The sequence below is a fragment of the Phyllostomus hastatus genome, unplaced genomic scaffold (genome assembly GCF_019186645.2).
Source record: "Phyllostomus hastatus isolate PE091 unplaced genomic scaffold, TTU_PhHast_1.1 phas_scaffold_193, whole genome shotgun sequence".
In the NCBI taxonomy this organism is placed as follows: domain Eukaryota; kingdom Metazoa; phylum Chordata; class Mammalia; order Chiroptera; family Phyllostomidae; genus Phyllostomus; species Phyllostomus hastatus.
In genome coordinates this window covers 10,442,515-10,459,826 of record NW_025334015.1, presented here as the reverse complement: position 1 = coordinate 10,459,826, position 17,312 = coordinate 10,442,515, and the positions used below count along the sequence as shown (strand labels likewise).

The 17,312-nt window shown below is 52.9% G+C and overlaps 1 protein-coding gene across 4 annotated transcripts in view; it reads left to right on the top strand.

Annotated features, from left to right (window-relative positions):
• Positions 1 to 17,312, top strand: part of FLI1 (Fli-1 proto-oncogene, ETS transcription factor) — a 123,990-nt gene that overhangs the window by 77,639 nt on the left and 29,039 nt on the right. For all 4 annotated transcript variants that reach the window (XM_045860263.1, XM_045860267.1, XM_045860264.1 and 1 more), the window contains 3 exons: positions 3,306 to 3,460; positions 8,033 to 8,236; positions 16,390 to 16,455. In XM_045860263.1, coding sequence (XP_045716219.1) covers positions 3,306 to 3,460; positions 8,033 to 8,236; positions 16,390 to 16,455 — 425 coding nt within the window. The remainder of the gene's footprint in view (positions 1 to 3,305; positions 3,461 to 8,032; positions 8,237 to 16,389; positions 16,456 to 17,312) is intronic.

Below are 17,312 nucleotides of genomic sequence, written 5' to 3'. Positions count from 1 at the left end.
GCCGCACACGAGGCAGGTGCTGTGGAGGAGGCAGAGTGGCCAAGAGCTTAGGAGTGGAGGGGCACGTGGCAGGCCATTGGTGAAAACACAGCTCCCCCTCCTTCCCTCCCCTAGCTGTCGGGGCAGGGCCAGCCTGACCAAGTGCCCTCCCAGAGGGCACCCCTGTGCAGAGTTGCTGAGGGGTCCAGGACTGAGGACAGGGTCCATTCCAAATGAGGAGCTCCCCAGCAGATCGCCTTGCCCAGCTGGGGAGCAGGTGCGCACACAGGGGAGGAAGGAAGAAGAGCAGAGGAAAGGGAAATATGAGTTTCTGTGGGATATGAAATGAGGAGGCTCCAACCACCGTGTGGCTCCCAGTGGTTACTCCAACAGGAGAGCCCCGGTCTTGCCTGTGGTTCTGACCCTGTCCTCCAGGAGCTGGTGCTCCTGCATCCTCGGTCCCCACCTCCCCAGGGGGCTCCTATCTCACGGTGGTGCTCACAGTTCCTCTCCCTACTGGGTGCATACCGGGCAGGTTTCATCAAACACTTCCCTTTTTCCAAACATATTTTTCTCTGCTCCTGGCACCAGAGGCTCGCCCTGCCATGGGTGCTGAAAGGGTTACTGTATTTCATTGATTTCTGAGGTTCTGACTTCTCACCTCTGCGTGGCAAGGGGTCAGTTTTGAGCTTGGAAATCCCTAGAGGCCGGGCTGATGTGGAAAAGAAGTTTTAAAAACATCTCCCCAACATCCCTAAAGGGGAATGCAGCCCACAGAGCGGCACCTCTTCTACCACTCGGCCCCTAGACAGGCAGTGCTCTGCGGGCTGCAAGGCCTCTCGCCCCTGACTGTGGCCCTGGTGCTCTGGCTTCCTCCAGGGGAAGTATGTGCTCTGCAACCCCACCCTCTGCCATGGAGTTCCCAGCCAATGAAAAGGTTGCCCTCTTAGTTGAAGGCCAACTTAATCCTCCCACTTCTGCACTTGAATTGCTTCACTATGGACAAGTATGCTGAGAAAGGCCACCAGACCTTGGGGCTCTGTGTGTGCATGCACATGTGTGCATTGGGGTGTACACAAGTATGTGTGTGCGTGTACATGCATGCATGTGTATGCATGTTTGTGGGTGCACACATCAGGGTATGTGTGTATACACATATGTGTTGGGTTACGTGTGTGCATGTATGTGTTGGAGTATGCATGTGTGGGTGGGTGGGTGTGTGTGCACGTGTGCACATGCCTGAGTGTTGGGGGGTGTACGTGTGCACATACACCGCTTGTGGTTGGTCATGAGGAGGGGGTCCCAGTGAGCTCGGCCACAGCCCAGCTCAGACCCAGGACCAGGGTCTTTCAGGGACAGCTTCATCTCAAGCCAAGTCCGTCAGCAGCAGAAGCCAAAGGCCAGCCCCTGGTGAAAAGCCCCGATGCGCTACTGCCTCCCTCGCACTGCCACGGGGACGTTAAACCTTCAACAATCCGGGGCTCTGACGGCTGGTTCTTGGTTCTCTGCCTGGAAAAACAGTAGGCGAATAGTAAAACCTTAAATTCTAACATGTGTAAGTTATACATCTTATTTTCATTTTCAGCCCATGTTCCCCTCTGTAAGACATCAGGAAAAAATTACCGTCTGACTTCTAATATCTCAGTGGAGCATTTATCTCCCAGCTATGATAAGTGATCTTCAGCATTTTTTTCCCTTTCAGATTAAGAAACAAATTCATTTAATTTTCTTTATTGAATGTGCTCATGCCTCCCCGCCCTGCTGAGCTCCCCACCCCTGCAGGGCTGCTACTCCCTTCTTCTGCCTTAGTGGCTGCTCTCGCTGCTTGTGGAGGTACCGCCACCACGTTGTGAGATGAGTGGAACCCCATCTGGCATGTCTCTGCTGCTGAGACCTCATGATGGGCAGTCCTGACCACAGAGGAGTAGGGAAGGCAGCAGCCAGGCCTCTGGAGAGCCCAGAGAGGTTGTGTGGCCCAGGGCTGGGCGGCTGTAATCTGCACCATGTCTGAACTCCTAGGTCTGGAGCTGGGTTTGGAGAGAACGGGCTGGTATCTCCTGGGGGGGCCAGGACTGATGCTTCCTGCTCCAAGGACCCACAGCTGCAGCTTCTCCTTGGCCTTCTGGTCGCCTCCTGTGGTCCTGCTGCTGCCAAGTGGCTGAATGGAGGCGAGGGCAGGGCAGGAGGGTACTTCCCCTGGGCACACTGAGAGGATCTGGAAGTATGGGGCGTGTCCTGCCCACCTGCTCTGGGCACCAGGTATCTCCGCCTGCTCTGGGCTCAGATCTCCAGGTGGCTGCTCATTGCTGAGCTGAAGCCAGGAAGCAGCCTCTCTGCACCCTATTGCAAAACCCCAGGTGCTAATTGGGCTATGTATGTACTTCGAGACCAGGTTGGGTGAGTTTGCTCTGTCCCTTGTGCACCTTGATATGCTTTCCCCGTGAGCTTGGCGGCCGGGATGCAAAAGGCCACAGGGGCCACAGCCTCTCCATTGGGTTGAAGTTCTCAGATTCTATTCCTCCTTCACACAGGAACCAGCTCTTCTGCATGTGTGTTTTGACAGGGAAACTCAGCACTAAAGCCCTGAGTCCTGCTTTCCCCTCTGCTAGCTGTGCGACCCTGGCCCAGGCACCTCACCTCCCAGTTTCCTTAACTGTAAAAAAGAAGCTATTAACCATCACCATGCCTGTCTCGGAGGGTTATTGGGAAGTTCAAATAGAACAGTGTATAAAAATACATTCAAGTCATATTCATGCAATAGAAATAATTCACTTAGGAAACATCTACCACTCATCTCCTAATCAAGGTTCTGTATAGAACTGGCTGTAATCTACTTCGAGGTTACAGAAAAGTAATGTCACCATCTCAAGAAACCCCCTCGTCCAGCGAGGGGATGGGGCACCTGCCACGCTGAGAGTCCCACGGCATGACAGTCCTAGAACCAGTACAGAAACACTGGGGGGATGGGCAGCGCCAGTGCAAGGGCCCCAAGCGCGTAGGCTGCCTGGCAACAAGAAGAAGTGTCCGCTGCAGATGGGTGGGAGCTGCAGTCCTGTCCTGAGAAGTCCAGTTTGGGGGCGGCAGGAGCTGCCAGGCATTTTTAAGTTCCGTGATGACAGGATCAGGCTGGGATTTGAAGGCGACTCTGGCAGGGCAGCGTGGAGAATAGAAATAAGGCTGCCTTGGCAGCATCCTCCTCCTCACCCCAACACCAGGTGGGGCTGGGAGATGGCTCCCACTGTCTGAGCAATGGGCTGGGGTGAGCTCCCTTACGGTGCAGAGCAGCAGCAGTGACAACTTCCCCCCTCTGTCTCCTCTCCATCTAGGGAGTCTCCGGTGGACTGCAGTGTTAGCAAATGCAGCAAGCTGGTCGGTGGGGGCGAGTCCAACGCCATGAACTACAACAGCTACATGGACGAGAAGAACGGCCCCCCTCCTCCCAACATGACCACCAACGAGAGGAGGGTCATCGTCCCTGCAGGTAACCTTGGGGATCCGGCTGCTGCCTGGCATGCGTGCCCTCACCCTTCTGGGCAACTAGTCGAAGGGCAGGTCTCTCCTGGTGGCATCTGGATGTTGGCCCAGTACCCTGCTCTCTGTGGAAATGCTGACTTAGGAAAGTTGCACTTCCCGCCTTTCTCCCTAGCTGCCGTCCAGGACAGTTTCCCAAATGTCACCAGAACCCTGACATGTAGATTCCAGAAGCCTGCCCTCAGGAAGGCCACGCCCACAGGCAGGCCCCGCCCACAGGCTCTGGGTCCCCGCCTGGTCCCAGGGGATGGGGCCTGGCAGAGCTAGCAGAGGCAAGGCCGTCTGAATGCAGCAGCAGCCTGGGGAAGCCCTAGACGTGCCCACCCTCGCCTTGCAGGAGCAGGGTGGCTACCCAGGTCTGTTGTGTCCCCCCCAGACATGTGCCTCCTGGCATCGGCAGGGTTCCACCTTTCCACAATTACAGCCAGCTCTCTGTTTCAAAATAGAAATAACTATATTTAACAAATGGAGCTCCTTCACATGCGTGCAGCAAGTTATATCGTTAGGTAAAAATAGCCTATTTTTCCGAAGTATTGGTGCTGTTGGTCACAGAGAATAAAATCATTGTTCAAGCCTCGGGGTATTGGCTGGACACTCGGCCTCGGCTAGACCGGCAGGCCCAGCCGTCTGGTCCAAAAGGGAGTTTGAAAACTGAAACGTGTGGACTTGGTGCCAGGTGGAAGGAGCTGGAATGTCCAAACCTTAAGCAAAGTGAATTACAGGGCAGAGATTAAAACTCGTTTTACCAAAATAACTTTACCAAAAAGGCAAAGCCCCTTCCACTTGGAAAAGTGTAAGTGCAGTTGTGTCTGAGGTGATTCAAAGGCATCTGCTTCTTGGCCTAGAAGGGGGTGGCCTGTGGGAGCCTCTCCTCCTTGGCCCTTTGTGTTTCTTTTCCATGGGCAGCTGTGTCTCACCATCTCCTGGGTCTACAGCTGCACCCATGTATGTGTTCTGGGCCATGTTCAAGGTGGCAGGGGTGGGAGGTCTTGGGACCAGTGAGGCAGGAGAGGGGCGGGCTGACCGGAATGTTTCTGTGACTACAGGGCTTGAAAACAGTTCGAGAAGCATTTTTAGTTTCCTTCTCCTGCAAGCATGTGGGCTCGAGAAGGCAGAGAAAGCACAGCGCCCATTCGTTGACTCCCCTCCAGGTGCCAGGCGCTGTGTAAGCTGCTCCATCCACATTACATGACCTGTACCAATTAATGCCGACCCTCCTCCAGGACCCCAGCTAGGAATGGTTAGCTCCGGTGCATTTGTGAGGCCCAAGAGCACTGTGTCTCTCCCCTTCACATCAAAAGAAGGCAGACAGTGAAACTGCACCGAAGTGGATAGGGTGGGAACCTGTCCACACTCCCCCAGCCAAGCCAAGCCAAGCCTCACCAGGCTGTTGGCCATGTGGTATTGAACTCCCGGCCTGACAAACAGTGGCCAGCATGGCAAAGAGACCTTGAGGACTGAAAGGGTAGGAGATCAGAGGTTGTCTTTTTTTTTTTTTCCTAATCCTCACCCAAGGATATGTTTATTGCTTTCAAAGAGAGAGAGACAGAGAGAAAGAAACACATCGATATGAGAGAGAAACATCAGTTGGTTGCCTCCTATATGCACCCTGACCCGGGATCAAACTGGCAACCTAGGTGTGTGCCCTGACTGGGAATTGGACCTGCACGCAACCTTTGGGTGCATGGGATGATGCTCCAACCAACTGAGCCACCCAGCCAGGGCCAGAGATTGTCTTAACCCAATGTTTACACCATCTCACATCTGCAGACACTTTTGGGAGGGGATAAGAAAAGGGAGCGAAGATGGCCAGACTTCTTGGTGGCCCTTCAACTCCAAATCAGTGTTGAAATATTTTCAACAAGGATATCAAAATGTACATCTTTGGTGGGCCAAGGTAACAATAGCAGTAATAATGAAAACGGTGCAGCTACATAGCGAGGGGTTTTTTAAGCACTTTGTCTAATGAAGTCACTCGGTGTGGATTCACTCCCCTATTTTACTCCGGGCTTAGTCCTTAAGCATGATCCTCCGACACTTTGGCTTCTTCCGGGTCAGCCTCCTGGACATGAGGGAAAGTTTCATCTGGGCCAGTCCACAGACTGAGGCAGTAAGACATTGGTGGAGAGACTGATTTTGTTTATGGGAAGATTTTAAGACAAGTATCTATGAGGACCCTAGCTAACCACCCAGTCCAAGTTCAGATAGGAAGAAACTAGGACTAAATCATCCAGGAAATACATTTGGAAGGATTTAGCATGATCCAAAGTGAAAGATTTATAATTCATTGTTCTGTACAGGGAGAAAAATAATATCGTGACAGAGCTCAAAGCAAGAGAGGAAATAATAAAATAAATTAACTACATGGTGTAAAATCAAATCTAAGGCCTTGGATGTTAAACATGAACAATTAGGACAAGCAAAGGAGATCAGATGAAATAATATGCTGCATAATCCAACCGCCCAGCCACCTCCATTTTTCTTTGCAATTCTGAAGTGGTGCAAAATCATTTCAAGTTACCAATGCTCCATGCCTAATTGCTTGATTCATATAATGAAGCTATAAGAAGAGCTCTGTGTTTTGCTTCACAGCAGAGAAACTCACGGGCGAGTTCAGATATGACTGTGAGAGGAAAAGAGAGGAGGCTGCCGGTGGGGGGGCACCGACCCCCCCAACTAAATGAAGTCCTGGGAGGGCCTGCACTGGAACCCCGGCTCAGACAGGGACTTAGGTTTGAGTCAGAGACTTAACCCTTCGGGGCGCTACTTTCCGTCTGTGAAGTGAAGGGACAAGCCACTTCGCAGGGTTTTCTTGGTAAGTGAAAAGTAGGAGCAGCTGGCACACAGTAGGCCCCCCAAATCTGGGGTTGCCGGGTACTGGATTGTGGTAGGACAGTCAGCGTCATGCAGTGACCTGCACCCCAGATTTTCCTCTCCTCACTCTCCTCTCTCACCAGCCTTGTCCGCTCCACACCTGGGGTGCTGCTGGGCACTTTGCAAAGCAGACGCAACCACCTCCCCACCAATTCTCACGTGTCACAGCCAAGGAGAGGCAGAAAGCCCCTACCGGACCAGGGCACGGCGAAAGCTCTGAGTAAAAGCCCAGGAGAGTCACCTCTGCAGGCAGACCGCAGGGCGTGAGAGAAAACAAAAACAAAACCTTGTTTTTTCCCCTTCGACATCCCTAAACATTCAAACTAGGTTTCCATTTTTGCCCAGAACCTTCACAAAGTCTTAGCAAGAGAGGGTGACATGGTTGAGAGGTGGGGCAAACATTCCTACCAAATATAACTGCTAATAAAAGAGGCCCAGTGGAAGCTGGGCTGACAGCTGACATACAATGCCCTGTCTCCTCTCCTCCTCCAGGAAGCCTTCCGTGACTCCACATGTACACTATTCTCCTCCACTTCTCACTGCTTCAACCATCACCACAAAATCTGTTGCTTCATTGCGTGCTTTCCTACCCGAACGCTTCACCCGGCTGGGTCTTTCATGAGGCCAAGGGCCACGTCGTTTTCTGTCATGATGAGCACGTTCGAAGTGTTTATTGAATTCACTAATAATTGGTTAATTGGTTAGCCAAGGAGGGGGGAGGCTTCCACACTGTGCAAAGTGATCAGCTATACAGACCTCTACCTCCCACGGAACCTACTAGACTCCTCACTGGCACCCAAGGCGCACACATCCCCCCCCCCACACATACACCCCTGGCTGAGACGGAGTCGTGAGGGTCTTGAGTGGAGACCCTCAGTCCTTATTATTGATGTTCTGTCAAGGACTAAAGGTTTTCTCTCTGACACCATTTCTCAGCTTTGGGGACTTGCACATCCTAAAAACGTTTTGGGAATGATCTAGTAGAAACTGCCACACAGCTGCGTCTGAGGGGAGAAAACGCAGGCTGGGTTCCCGCTCAGGGCTCACGCCAGTGGGTGTCCCATCTGTACGGATGGGCTCGCAGGAAAAGCATGTACAGATGTGCTCTCTCCGCTGCCATCTGAGGATCGTGTTCTTCCATGAAATCATCAGGGCTCTCAAGATACAGATGGTTTCCCTTTCCAGAGACACTGGTCCCTGGGTCTGTGGAACTGTGTTTATTTTCATTTTGATGCCACCATTTCTCAGGCAAAGGTTTCAATTGACTTCCCGAAGCTTTAAAGAGTGGGCTGTCAGGGTGTGTAGTGAGGCATCTGAGAGCCTTGCCAGAGTGCTAAGTGGTTCAGGCCGTGCCAGATGCCAGGGAGCCAGATGGGAGAGCTGGGAGGACCATCTGGGAGGGAACCCGCTTTCCCAGTGAGGACGGTGGGAGAGGGAGAGAGAGGAGGAAGAGGGAGAGTGGGGTGGGGAAGGAGGGAAGGGAAGGGGAGAGGAAAGGGTGGGAAGAAAGAGAGAGGAGAGAGGGGTTGGGGAAGGACGGAGGAGGAAGACGGAGGCAAAGAGAGGCTGCCCAGCCTTTATGAAGTGGAGGGAGCCCCTGCCACCCCCGACGCCCGCAGCCCTTGCTGACAGACCTTCTCCCCCGCAGACCCCACGCTGTGGACGCAGGAGCACGTGCGGCAGTGGCTGGAGTGGGCAATAAAGGAGTATGGCTTGATGGACATCGACACAGCCTTTTTCCAGAACATGGACGGCAAGGAACTGTGTAAAATGAGCAAGGAGGACTTCCTCCGAGCCACCTCCCTCTACAACACAGAAGTGCTGTTGTCACACCTCAGTTACCTCAGGGAAAGTAAGTGCCCCATCTATTTCGGGCCGTGAACCGCCCCCGGAGGGTGTAGCCCACATCCCCGGGGCTGGGAGAAAGCTCTGCCTGGCTGCTCCCAGCGAAGATGGGATGCCCACAGAGCCCACGCAGGGAAGGAAGTTGGGTTCCCTGCCGTCGGTGTATGTTGGGCAGATGCCACAGGTGCTGCAGGTTTGGGTCTGTCACATTGCTAAGGCCACGTGAGCTCCTACGTACCCTGCAGGAGGGCTGGCCCAGCCCCATGCTGTCAAAGGAAAACGATGAGGAATGGAGGAAACATAGGGAGCTGTGGCCCCGAGGGGTCTGCCAGAGGCGGCCCACACCCTGCCCACGAGAACTCCCACCCAGACACTAGTGAGCCCCGTCATTGTAATACATGGATGCCCTCGCTGGTACTTTCCTGAGCAATGATTAGGGTTCCTACAGTAATTCTAGATTCACGGACTGAGGATTTAAGGATCTGAAATTGCACATTAAGTTCCTCTTATCCTTGGGGTCACACTGGCACCTCCTAACCCCACCTTCATGGCCGCCACCTACACCCCCGTCTGAGCTAAACAAGGAAAGTAGCAGATGCCGCAGGACCATTGGGATCTGTTCGAAGCTCTCCCCTGACACAGTCGGGGGGAAAGAGCTTTGGAACAGGAGAGTTTACGACAGGAAGCGTGCAGTTGTCCAGAGGATTGCTCCCCTGTGCGCGTTCTGTAGCACCGACAATTTGATATAAATGCCATTTGATATGAAACATACCCAGACACAGGAACAGAATTCTCTGAGGCCCGCTAACAATCTCGGCCCTAACGCTTCACCAGAAATCCAGGCCAGGTGGTCTCCCAATGAGCCCGAGTATGAAAGGGCTGTTCTGTGGAAAGATGGTACTGAGATCGGGGAGCTGAAGCTACAGGTAAACAGATGTGGACTCCTTCCTCGAGGAAGCTTGCTAACGTCAGCCCAGCCCAAAGGCAGACTGACAGCCCAGGATGCACAGTATTTGCTGTCCGTGGCCAAGGCTGCTGGCAATCCTGAAGGCATTAAGCTTCCAGGGAAGGAGTCTGATGATTCGAAAGCCCCTTCAAAGCCGAGATCCTTGGACAGTGCCTACGGGCTGCCTTTTGGGTGTCCCGGGCCCTGGGTTAGTTTGTTCTTCATTTGCTCTTCGTTGTTCAGGGGCCTTCAGCTCGCCACCCTCGAGAACGTCTGTCTTGTTCTGCATCAAGGCACTGCGTGGCGTGGGGACAGCGCGCACTGGCTTTAAAAATGAAAAATTTTAAAAATGCTTCAGAAGTTTCCACTGCTGCCTCCAGGCTCCTCAGTCACCTCGGTGGGGTGTCTGGCGTCCGGGGGGGAGGGGAGCGTGGATGACGCAGTATATGTTAACACCACAGCCATGACCTCACGTCTGAGTCTTGCTGCCACATGAGGTGAGCCGGAGAAACAACCATTTCAAAAAAAGGGGGCAACGTTCCACCTGGTTTTCTCCTGAGCTTTGGAGAATTAGCATTTTCGAACAATCTGTATTTCTCAGCCTTTAAGTGTTTATAGAATTTCTTTTTAAGTAGGGTCTTTGTGCAGAACCCTGCAACGATGCTAGCTAGGCAGGGCAGGGGTGCAAGCGGGCTTGAGGAGAGCCCAGCAAAGCAAAAGCACTGAAGGAGCCTGCCTTTCTGCTTCCCCTGGATCCGACGGGAGGAGGCCCAGGGTCGCCGGCCCCTTGTCTTCCTCTGTGGGAGAAGAGATGGACAGCAGCAGCAGGGGCCCAATAATTTTGGGCCCCATGACAGGTGACCTCTTTGGGGAAATGGTCAAGCTCATTTGGACTTGATGTGGAGAAGCCCATTCAGTCCATGGGGCCCCCAGACCCTGCTTTCTGGCAGGGCCATCGACAGCCCGAGTCCCCTCTAGACCCTAAAGTGAGACCAGAAATTTGGTGAGCTGGTCGTCGGTAGCCACTGAAGAGGCTCTCAGCTGAATGACAGCAGAGGAGAGAGCAGGAGATGGGGGGGGCGCGGGGGGTGGGGGGCGCCAGGGAGTGTGGTATTTGTGGGGGGTGTAGGCAGCAGGGCCAGGAGAAGTGTAGCTGGCTTCTTTGTTCCGTCTTTGTTTTTAAGAATATTTGTGGACATCAAGGAAGATGCCCCGAAGTAACAAAAAGAAAAGGAAGTTTGCAGAATGGAACTTATTAGTGGGACAAATTCCCAGAGTTGAGAGGAGATGAAATGAAGTGCGTGTGTGATACAATGTCGAGTGAAACAGCTAAAAGAAAGGGCTCTGTGCGTTGATATAGAAACCACAAAAGCGAATATCTGTCCACAAAAGCGAAAATTGACATGCCTATATCAAGGTTTGTAAAAACTCGCCCCAGCCCAGTATTGTCACAGTCTAGAGGCCCTCGGAGGAACCTCGACTTAAAATGACCTGCTATCCTGGAAAACAATTTTGATTCATGCTTCTTTTTAATTGGTGTCCACCTTCAGGCTCCGGCCTCTGGGACTGCGGCTTTGGGTGGTGGTTGGCCTGCGGAACCGCGGCAGGAGGTCACGTGCCTGGTGGCCGTCTGCCGCCTGGAGTGCCAGGAACTCCCTGGTGTCCACCAGCATGTCTCCAAACACTTTACTGTTTTTCCAGACTGACTTCCAGCGGATGTTCTGTGCTGAGGCAGGGAGGCCAGCACTTTGGGGGAAGAGGTCGGGCAGCTGAGTGGAGGCAGGAGGAAGGGACACCAATGCCTTGTGCTTTGTCACCTGCCCCGTTGCTGAGGAGGGCATGGGGTTCACTCACTTCCATTTCGGCAGGAAGCGGAAGGAAAAGAGCTGAGCTCCTCCGCACGACGGAGGAAGTACAGTGGGCAAAGGGATGGCCATGGAGGAGAGCTGGGGGCCTCCGAACTGAGCTGCAGCTCAGAAGGCTCCGAAGTGGGTGGGCTTCCCCAAAGCGCCTGATCTTTCTGGACATCAGCAGTAAAGAGGAAACCTCGTAGGACAGGCAGCTCTGGCATCACACTCACACTTTCATAGAACGCGCCTGCATATTTACTCTGATTGTCTGAGGGGAAACTGTACCTTAAGTGTTAAATAACAACATTTTTTAAAGTCTTTGCTTATTTATTTTTAGAGAGAAGGGAAGGGGAGGAGAAAGAGAGGGAGAGAAACATCAATGTGTGGTTGCTGCTGACGTGCCCTGCCACCCAGGACCTGGCCCGCTGCAACCCAGGCTTGCGCCCTGGCTGGGAATCCAACTGGCGACCCCTTGGTTTGCAAGCCAGCACTCCATCCGCTGAGCCACACCAGCCAGGGCTGATAACTAATTTTAATTTTCCAGGGTGGGGAATAAATAGCAATGTCCCAACCCCCTCTATCCCCTGCTTGGTACACTGGCATGTTTGCATTAGTCCAGCGTTCCTGTGGGGGAGGAGTGCTGTTTCTTTAGACCCAGGCTTTTCAGATGTCCCCGATAGGGTGGCTGTCCCCCCAGCCGTTCCTCTGTAGTACTACGCGCACTTGAAATGGGAGGGCGACCGTGTGGGCTGGAAGAATGCACAGAGTTCCGAGGATCCTTCTGAAGTATCCTGGGGACTCTAGGGCTCAGGTGGCCTCTCTGCAGGGGTCCTTCACTTTACAAGGACAGCACGCCCCCTTGTGGACCACATGAAGTATCTATAACCCCCATTTTAAAGCTAAAGCAATCGAGGCCTGGAGTGCTTCTGAAACTGGCTCAAAGGCATGCTTGTAGCCCGTGGAGTACGCCTGGACTCCAAGACCCGGGCCTTGGATGCCCCAGGCTGAAGCCGGACCCACAGCCCCGCCCCTGCGCCCAAACGGCCGGCGGAGAGAGCTGGAGCAAACCTGCACCGCACTTGTCTCCCCGTCTCTGCTTCAGAGTCAGCCTCGTGCCCCTGGGCCTTCCATGTTGAGAGCCAGACCACTTTGCCCACAGCGTTTTCTGTTTTTATTTGTCCCAAGAGATAAATGCTTTCTGAAAACTTTCCTGTGGCCTCCTGGAATGGGGCAGATTAAGCCAAACCTATCACCACACTAGCCCTGTCCTTCCCTCTTCCCTGCGGTGCCCCACGCTGGACCTGACTGGCGGCCCCCCAGTATCTCGCTTGGGCACAGCCCGTTTGGCAGGGCCCATATTTACAGTCGTGGGCTGCGGGAAGTGAGATTGGGCGGGATCTCAAAGCGGGTGAGGGCTGCCCCAGCTGGCAGTTCAAACTCAGGGCCACTGGGGGGAGTTTGGGGTTTCTGGGAGCTCAGGAGGTCCAGGGCGGGGCCGCCATAGTCAGGAGAAAGAAAAAGAGCCCTTTTCATTTGACAAGAAGTCGGGTTCTATACGGATAATGGGGTCTGGCCTGTGAGAACTGCTAAGAAACTGTGTTCTGAAATAGTGGCGGCCCAGGGAGGGTGAAATATGTTGTGTGACAGGGAGGCCACAGAGAAGGTATCTATCTTGAGTCTCATGTTTAATTTAAACTTAATGGAAAACACATTTTGCCTCTTGTGGTATTCCCACCGGCAGCCTCCGAGGGCCAGGCAAAGGTGATGGGTCCAGTCGGTAGGCTGGTGAAGTATTACCCCTTCCAGGCCTGGCTCTGACCGGGGACAGAGAACAGGATCCCAGCAGACAAAAAGCCAGGTCTCCCTGGACCCAGTTGTCAGCCAGGCCTTACCTCCCTCCTCCCTCCACCCTCCCCACCCAAGCCATTGACACAGTGCAGAGAAGAGGGACACCCAGATTCAATGAGCTGACAAGAATGAGAATTCTCCGTGAGACGGGAGACAAAGGCTTTGGCACTGGGACACCCCTTGTCTGCCCTGCTCCCGGTGCCTCGAGTGGAGAGCCGGTTAGGTGGGGGCAGCGCAGCACTGAAGAAAGCCCAGTTGTCGGGCTCGGCCCCACACCTGCAACGCTTTACTCCACTCACTCCCACCTTTCAGATCCCAAACGCTATCTCCAGCGGTGGATGGACTCCGAAACGGAGGCGTATCTTTCCTTATGTTTTCACATTGGGAAGGCCATTGCATTCTCAACAGCTGCCACTGCCTGCTATTCAGGACCCCAGACAGAAATACACATATGCCTATATATATGCACGCTAGCATATACACAAAGACGAAAGTAAACAAATGTTTCAATTGAAGTGTAACATACAGAGAAGTGCAAAACTCATAAATGTGCAACTCAAGGAATTATCACAAAGTGAATCCACCCACATGTTTAAATACCCCCAGGTCAAGGAATAGACTAGATGCCTCCCTCCTCCATCATCGCCCCATGCTCCTGAAAGGTAGGATGGCAAGGGGCGATGGCTTGCAACATCATAGGTGGGTGTCGTCGGTTTCTGAGATTCAGCCTGCAGGCTGCAGGTCTGCTGGACTGGAATGGGCCTCCTGCCCCCTGGGCTTCCTGGCTGTGTGAACCTGGGGAAAGCACTTGACTTCCCTGAAACGGGAATACTGGATTTGCAGGGGTCACGTAAGGCTAAGTGAGAGGCAGATGTAAAGCATCTGCCACAGGGAGCCGTCCAGGAGTTGTCACCCTCCTCCTCTCGTCCTGTCGACTCTGAGGTGGCCGTGTCGGGAAAGACCCGGAGTTCAGTGGCACACCAGCCTCATGCAGAAGGAGCCTCAAAGCAGGAGCAAGAAATCCAAAGCCAGAGCCCGAGGGGACCAGGTTCCCAGGAGGACCCAGCGAGGACCGTCTAACAGCCTAGCATGTTCCCTTAAGCACAGGGCGCGCCCTGCCACCCTGGGTAGCATGAGGAACTTAATGAGGAGCAGAGGACCGAAGGGAATGTTGGTCCCTTGGGAGGGAGGGCGGATGCCCGTGACCAGCCCCTCCCCAGGGAAGGCAGCCTCTCCTTCTAGGAGTGAAACTTGAACCGAGAACAGTCTTCGGGGCAAAATCCTTTTCCTAGGTTACCATGAAATATGTATTTCATGCGAGCTTTGCAGAGGTCAGGCGACCCTTTCTCTTGGCTTTCTGGGAGTTTCCTGTGGAACTCACGTGTGCCCGGAGAAGAACTTCACCACGGGGAAAATTTAATAAATGTGGTTTACCTAAGCTTCGTGCTCTTAGCTAAATCTGCCCTAATGATTCGGCAGTTCGCTCCTCCGAGACCATCATTTTTCTTTATTTGCTCCAGCCGTGAGGTTGTAGCCTGAGGGAGAGAATGTCGGGGACAGAGAGACAGACATTCCTGGTCTTACTCCTGAGACTTTTCTATTCCCTTGGAACGTTTGGTTCCATTTCTTAACCCCCCTCCAGTCGTGGAGCATTATTTCTTACTGCAGGAGAACCCATTCGTAACTGTAATTCCAGAGGACAAGACTATAATGTTCAGCAAGCTCTCTTATAATGGGCTTATTGTATGTAATGGTGGGAGAAGGGATATAAAAATAATAATGATAATAGCTAGCATTTAGTGAACACTTATTATGAGCCACGGTCTTTCTAAGCAATTTATATGTGGCATTTTATGCTGTCCTCACAACACCACACTAGGTGTGATGATTTGTCCATTTTATATACATGAGGAGCCTCTGGTTTAGCGGACTAGGCAAATTGATGGATGTCACAAGGCTGTGGACGAAGTGGCGAGTCTAATTTTAAACTCTGATTTGCATAACACCTACATTAAGATGAGGTGGTCCCAGCCTCCCTGGGTCCTTAGTATTTGTAGAATGGACCAACCAAACACATTTGGTTCCTGGATGGCACGTGCCCGTGACTGTCTCATTTCTAAAACGGTACCTGCGTGTCCACACTTTGGCATCTCGTGAGTTCAGTATCATCACGCGCCTCCCACTCCTCCTTTTTGTCTGGAACTATTTCAGAGCTAGAAACAAGCTGCCCAGGCCAGAAGTCCGAGGTTCTAGGCAGTTGGATGGTTTTTATAACACTCCCTCTCTCCGAGTCTGGCTGGGCGGGGCACACTTTTGCTGGGAGGCAACCAAACGCCCACGGCTGGGTGAGGCCGCAGCTCCACTCCCACCTCCCTTCCTCGCCTGGAGACTAAAAATAGGAGTGTCTGCCAGCCCGCTCCCTGCGCCAAGCCCTGGCACCCGAGCCGGCCCACTCGCCCACAGTAAGCAGGGAAAGGGATCACTCTCAGAGACTTGTTCAGCCTCCAGCACCCGTGCAGAGCTCGTCGCGTCCTTGCTACACGCAGGCCCCAGCCCAGGTCTTCATAGCACATTAGAGGTTCCCTGGGGAAATCGGAGAAAAGAAAAGCTCACAAAATAAAACTCTTGAATTTGCTTGAATCTAAGGAATAAGACTAGTTTTAGGAAAGAACGGAGAATGTTTTTTATACAACGACAAAAAAACCCCCTACAATGCTTTTAAAATGCCTGCACTAGAGCCCAATACAGACGAGGCACGCATGACAGTTTAACTTTAAAAGATTGTACAGCATATCAGAAGTCAAGGATGGCAGGAAATTCGATGTGTCGTGCCTCACGTTCAGTTGCCTTCTCCCAGACATCTGCCAAAGGAGGCAAAGTGACTTGACTGTCAGACAGCTGCCACCCCCACCCCACCCACCACAGCCACTCTCCAAGCGCCCCATCGCCTGTCAGACAGAGGGCCTGCCGGTGAGCCCAGAGGCTATCGCAGCAGGAAGGACTGCCCATCTTCCCCTCCGGGCCTGGCGGGCTGCACGCTGCAGGCCAGCTCTGGCCGGCTCTGGCCCCTGTACAAACCGAAACAGAGAAGGACGCCGCAACGACTGTGTTTCAGCCCTGCAAGGCCTGACATAAGTCCTCTCTGGCCTCAGATCGGCCAGCCGCTGCTGCAGTGCAACCACTTCATTGTGGGGACGGACAGACGTAGGTCTACACCTGGGATCTGCTTACGGGGTGCTAGTGGTGGAACCAGGAGAGGCCCTGGGGTGCTCCCGTCCGGTGTTCCTGCTGTGAGGTGGTGTGGACCCGGGGACCATACATGGCTGCTGGGGAGCTTGGGGGCATCCCACCCACCGACATTCTGTGCTGCCCACTCTGGCCCTAACTCCAGGAAGCTATCACGGTCCCCAGAATGGATTATGTCCCTCTTCCCCTCCCCTCCCGCCTCACTGCACCTCCTGCTCTCCACATCAGGGGCGTGTCCTGGTTGTAACCTGCTTTCGCTTTGCCTTACAGGTTCACTGCTGGCCTACAACACAACCTCCCACGCAGACCAGTCCCCACGGCTGAGTGTCAAAGAAGGTAAGTCCGTTCCCTCGCGCACCTAGAATTTCACTCAGTACCGGCCCGGCACCGTGGTACTGGGTGTGGGGCGGCTCCGGTCTGTGCGCCAACCCCTCGTTCCACATAGACAGCGTTTTCGGGCATCAGAGATAAGATGCCAACACTTATCCAGCTTGTGCCGCTGGTTGAAAACAAAAAGCAAGGTTTTGAAACATCTTGTATAATAATAGTGGCATAAAGACATGATGGGAAGTTGTTAGTCCATGAGAGAAAATGCGTCGGTCTTAGAATGAAATGGATATCACTCCCTGTCAAAGCTGAAAATTGTGTTTTCTCTGTTGAAGATAATGAAGTAAAGATTTTCAGGGATTCTTGCAACGCTGCATTCCAAACAAAATTTAAACAACTTTTAGCCATTGCAAAGTGGTGATTTGAGGATTTGGTCCAGGTGGTTTGGTTCAGCGGAGAGAGAAAGAAAACGGTTGCAGTGAACACTTTTGCCGGTGGCCATTTTAGCAAGCATCGCAGTAGCATTTTTCAACATCTTTATTTATGAAACAATATTGTAAAGGTTTGTGGCTCCAGATACTGTGTCAGAGTATAGGCATTGAGTAAATGCAATGGCAAAAGGAAGAAAAAATGTGAATAAGAAAAATCTACCCAAGGGAAAAGGAGTATTCCTTGGAGGAGGGAATAGGAGTATGGCAAGCTTTCTCTCTGCCTTGGGTCTCTCTCCTTCCCTACCTTTTCTTTAACGCACACCTGCTATAATGTAGAATGAAGGCAGACTTTTTCATATTGGCTGCATTTCGAGTAGCACAGCATTAAAATTTCAGAGAATGTAAGACCCTTCTAATGGAGGAAATTTCAAGAAC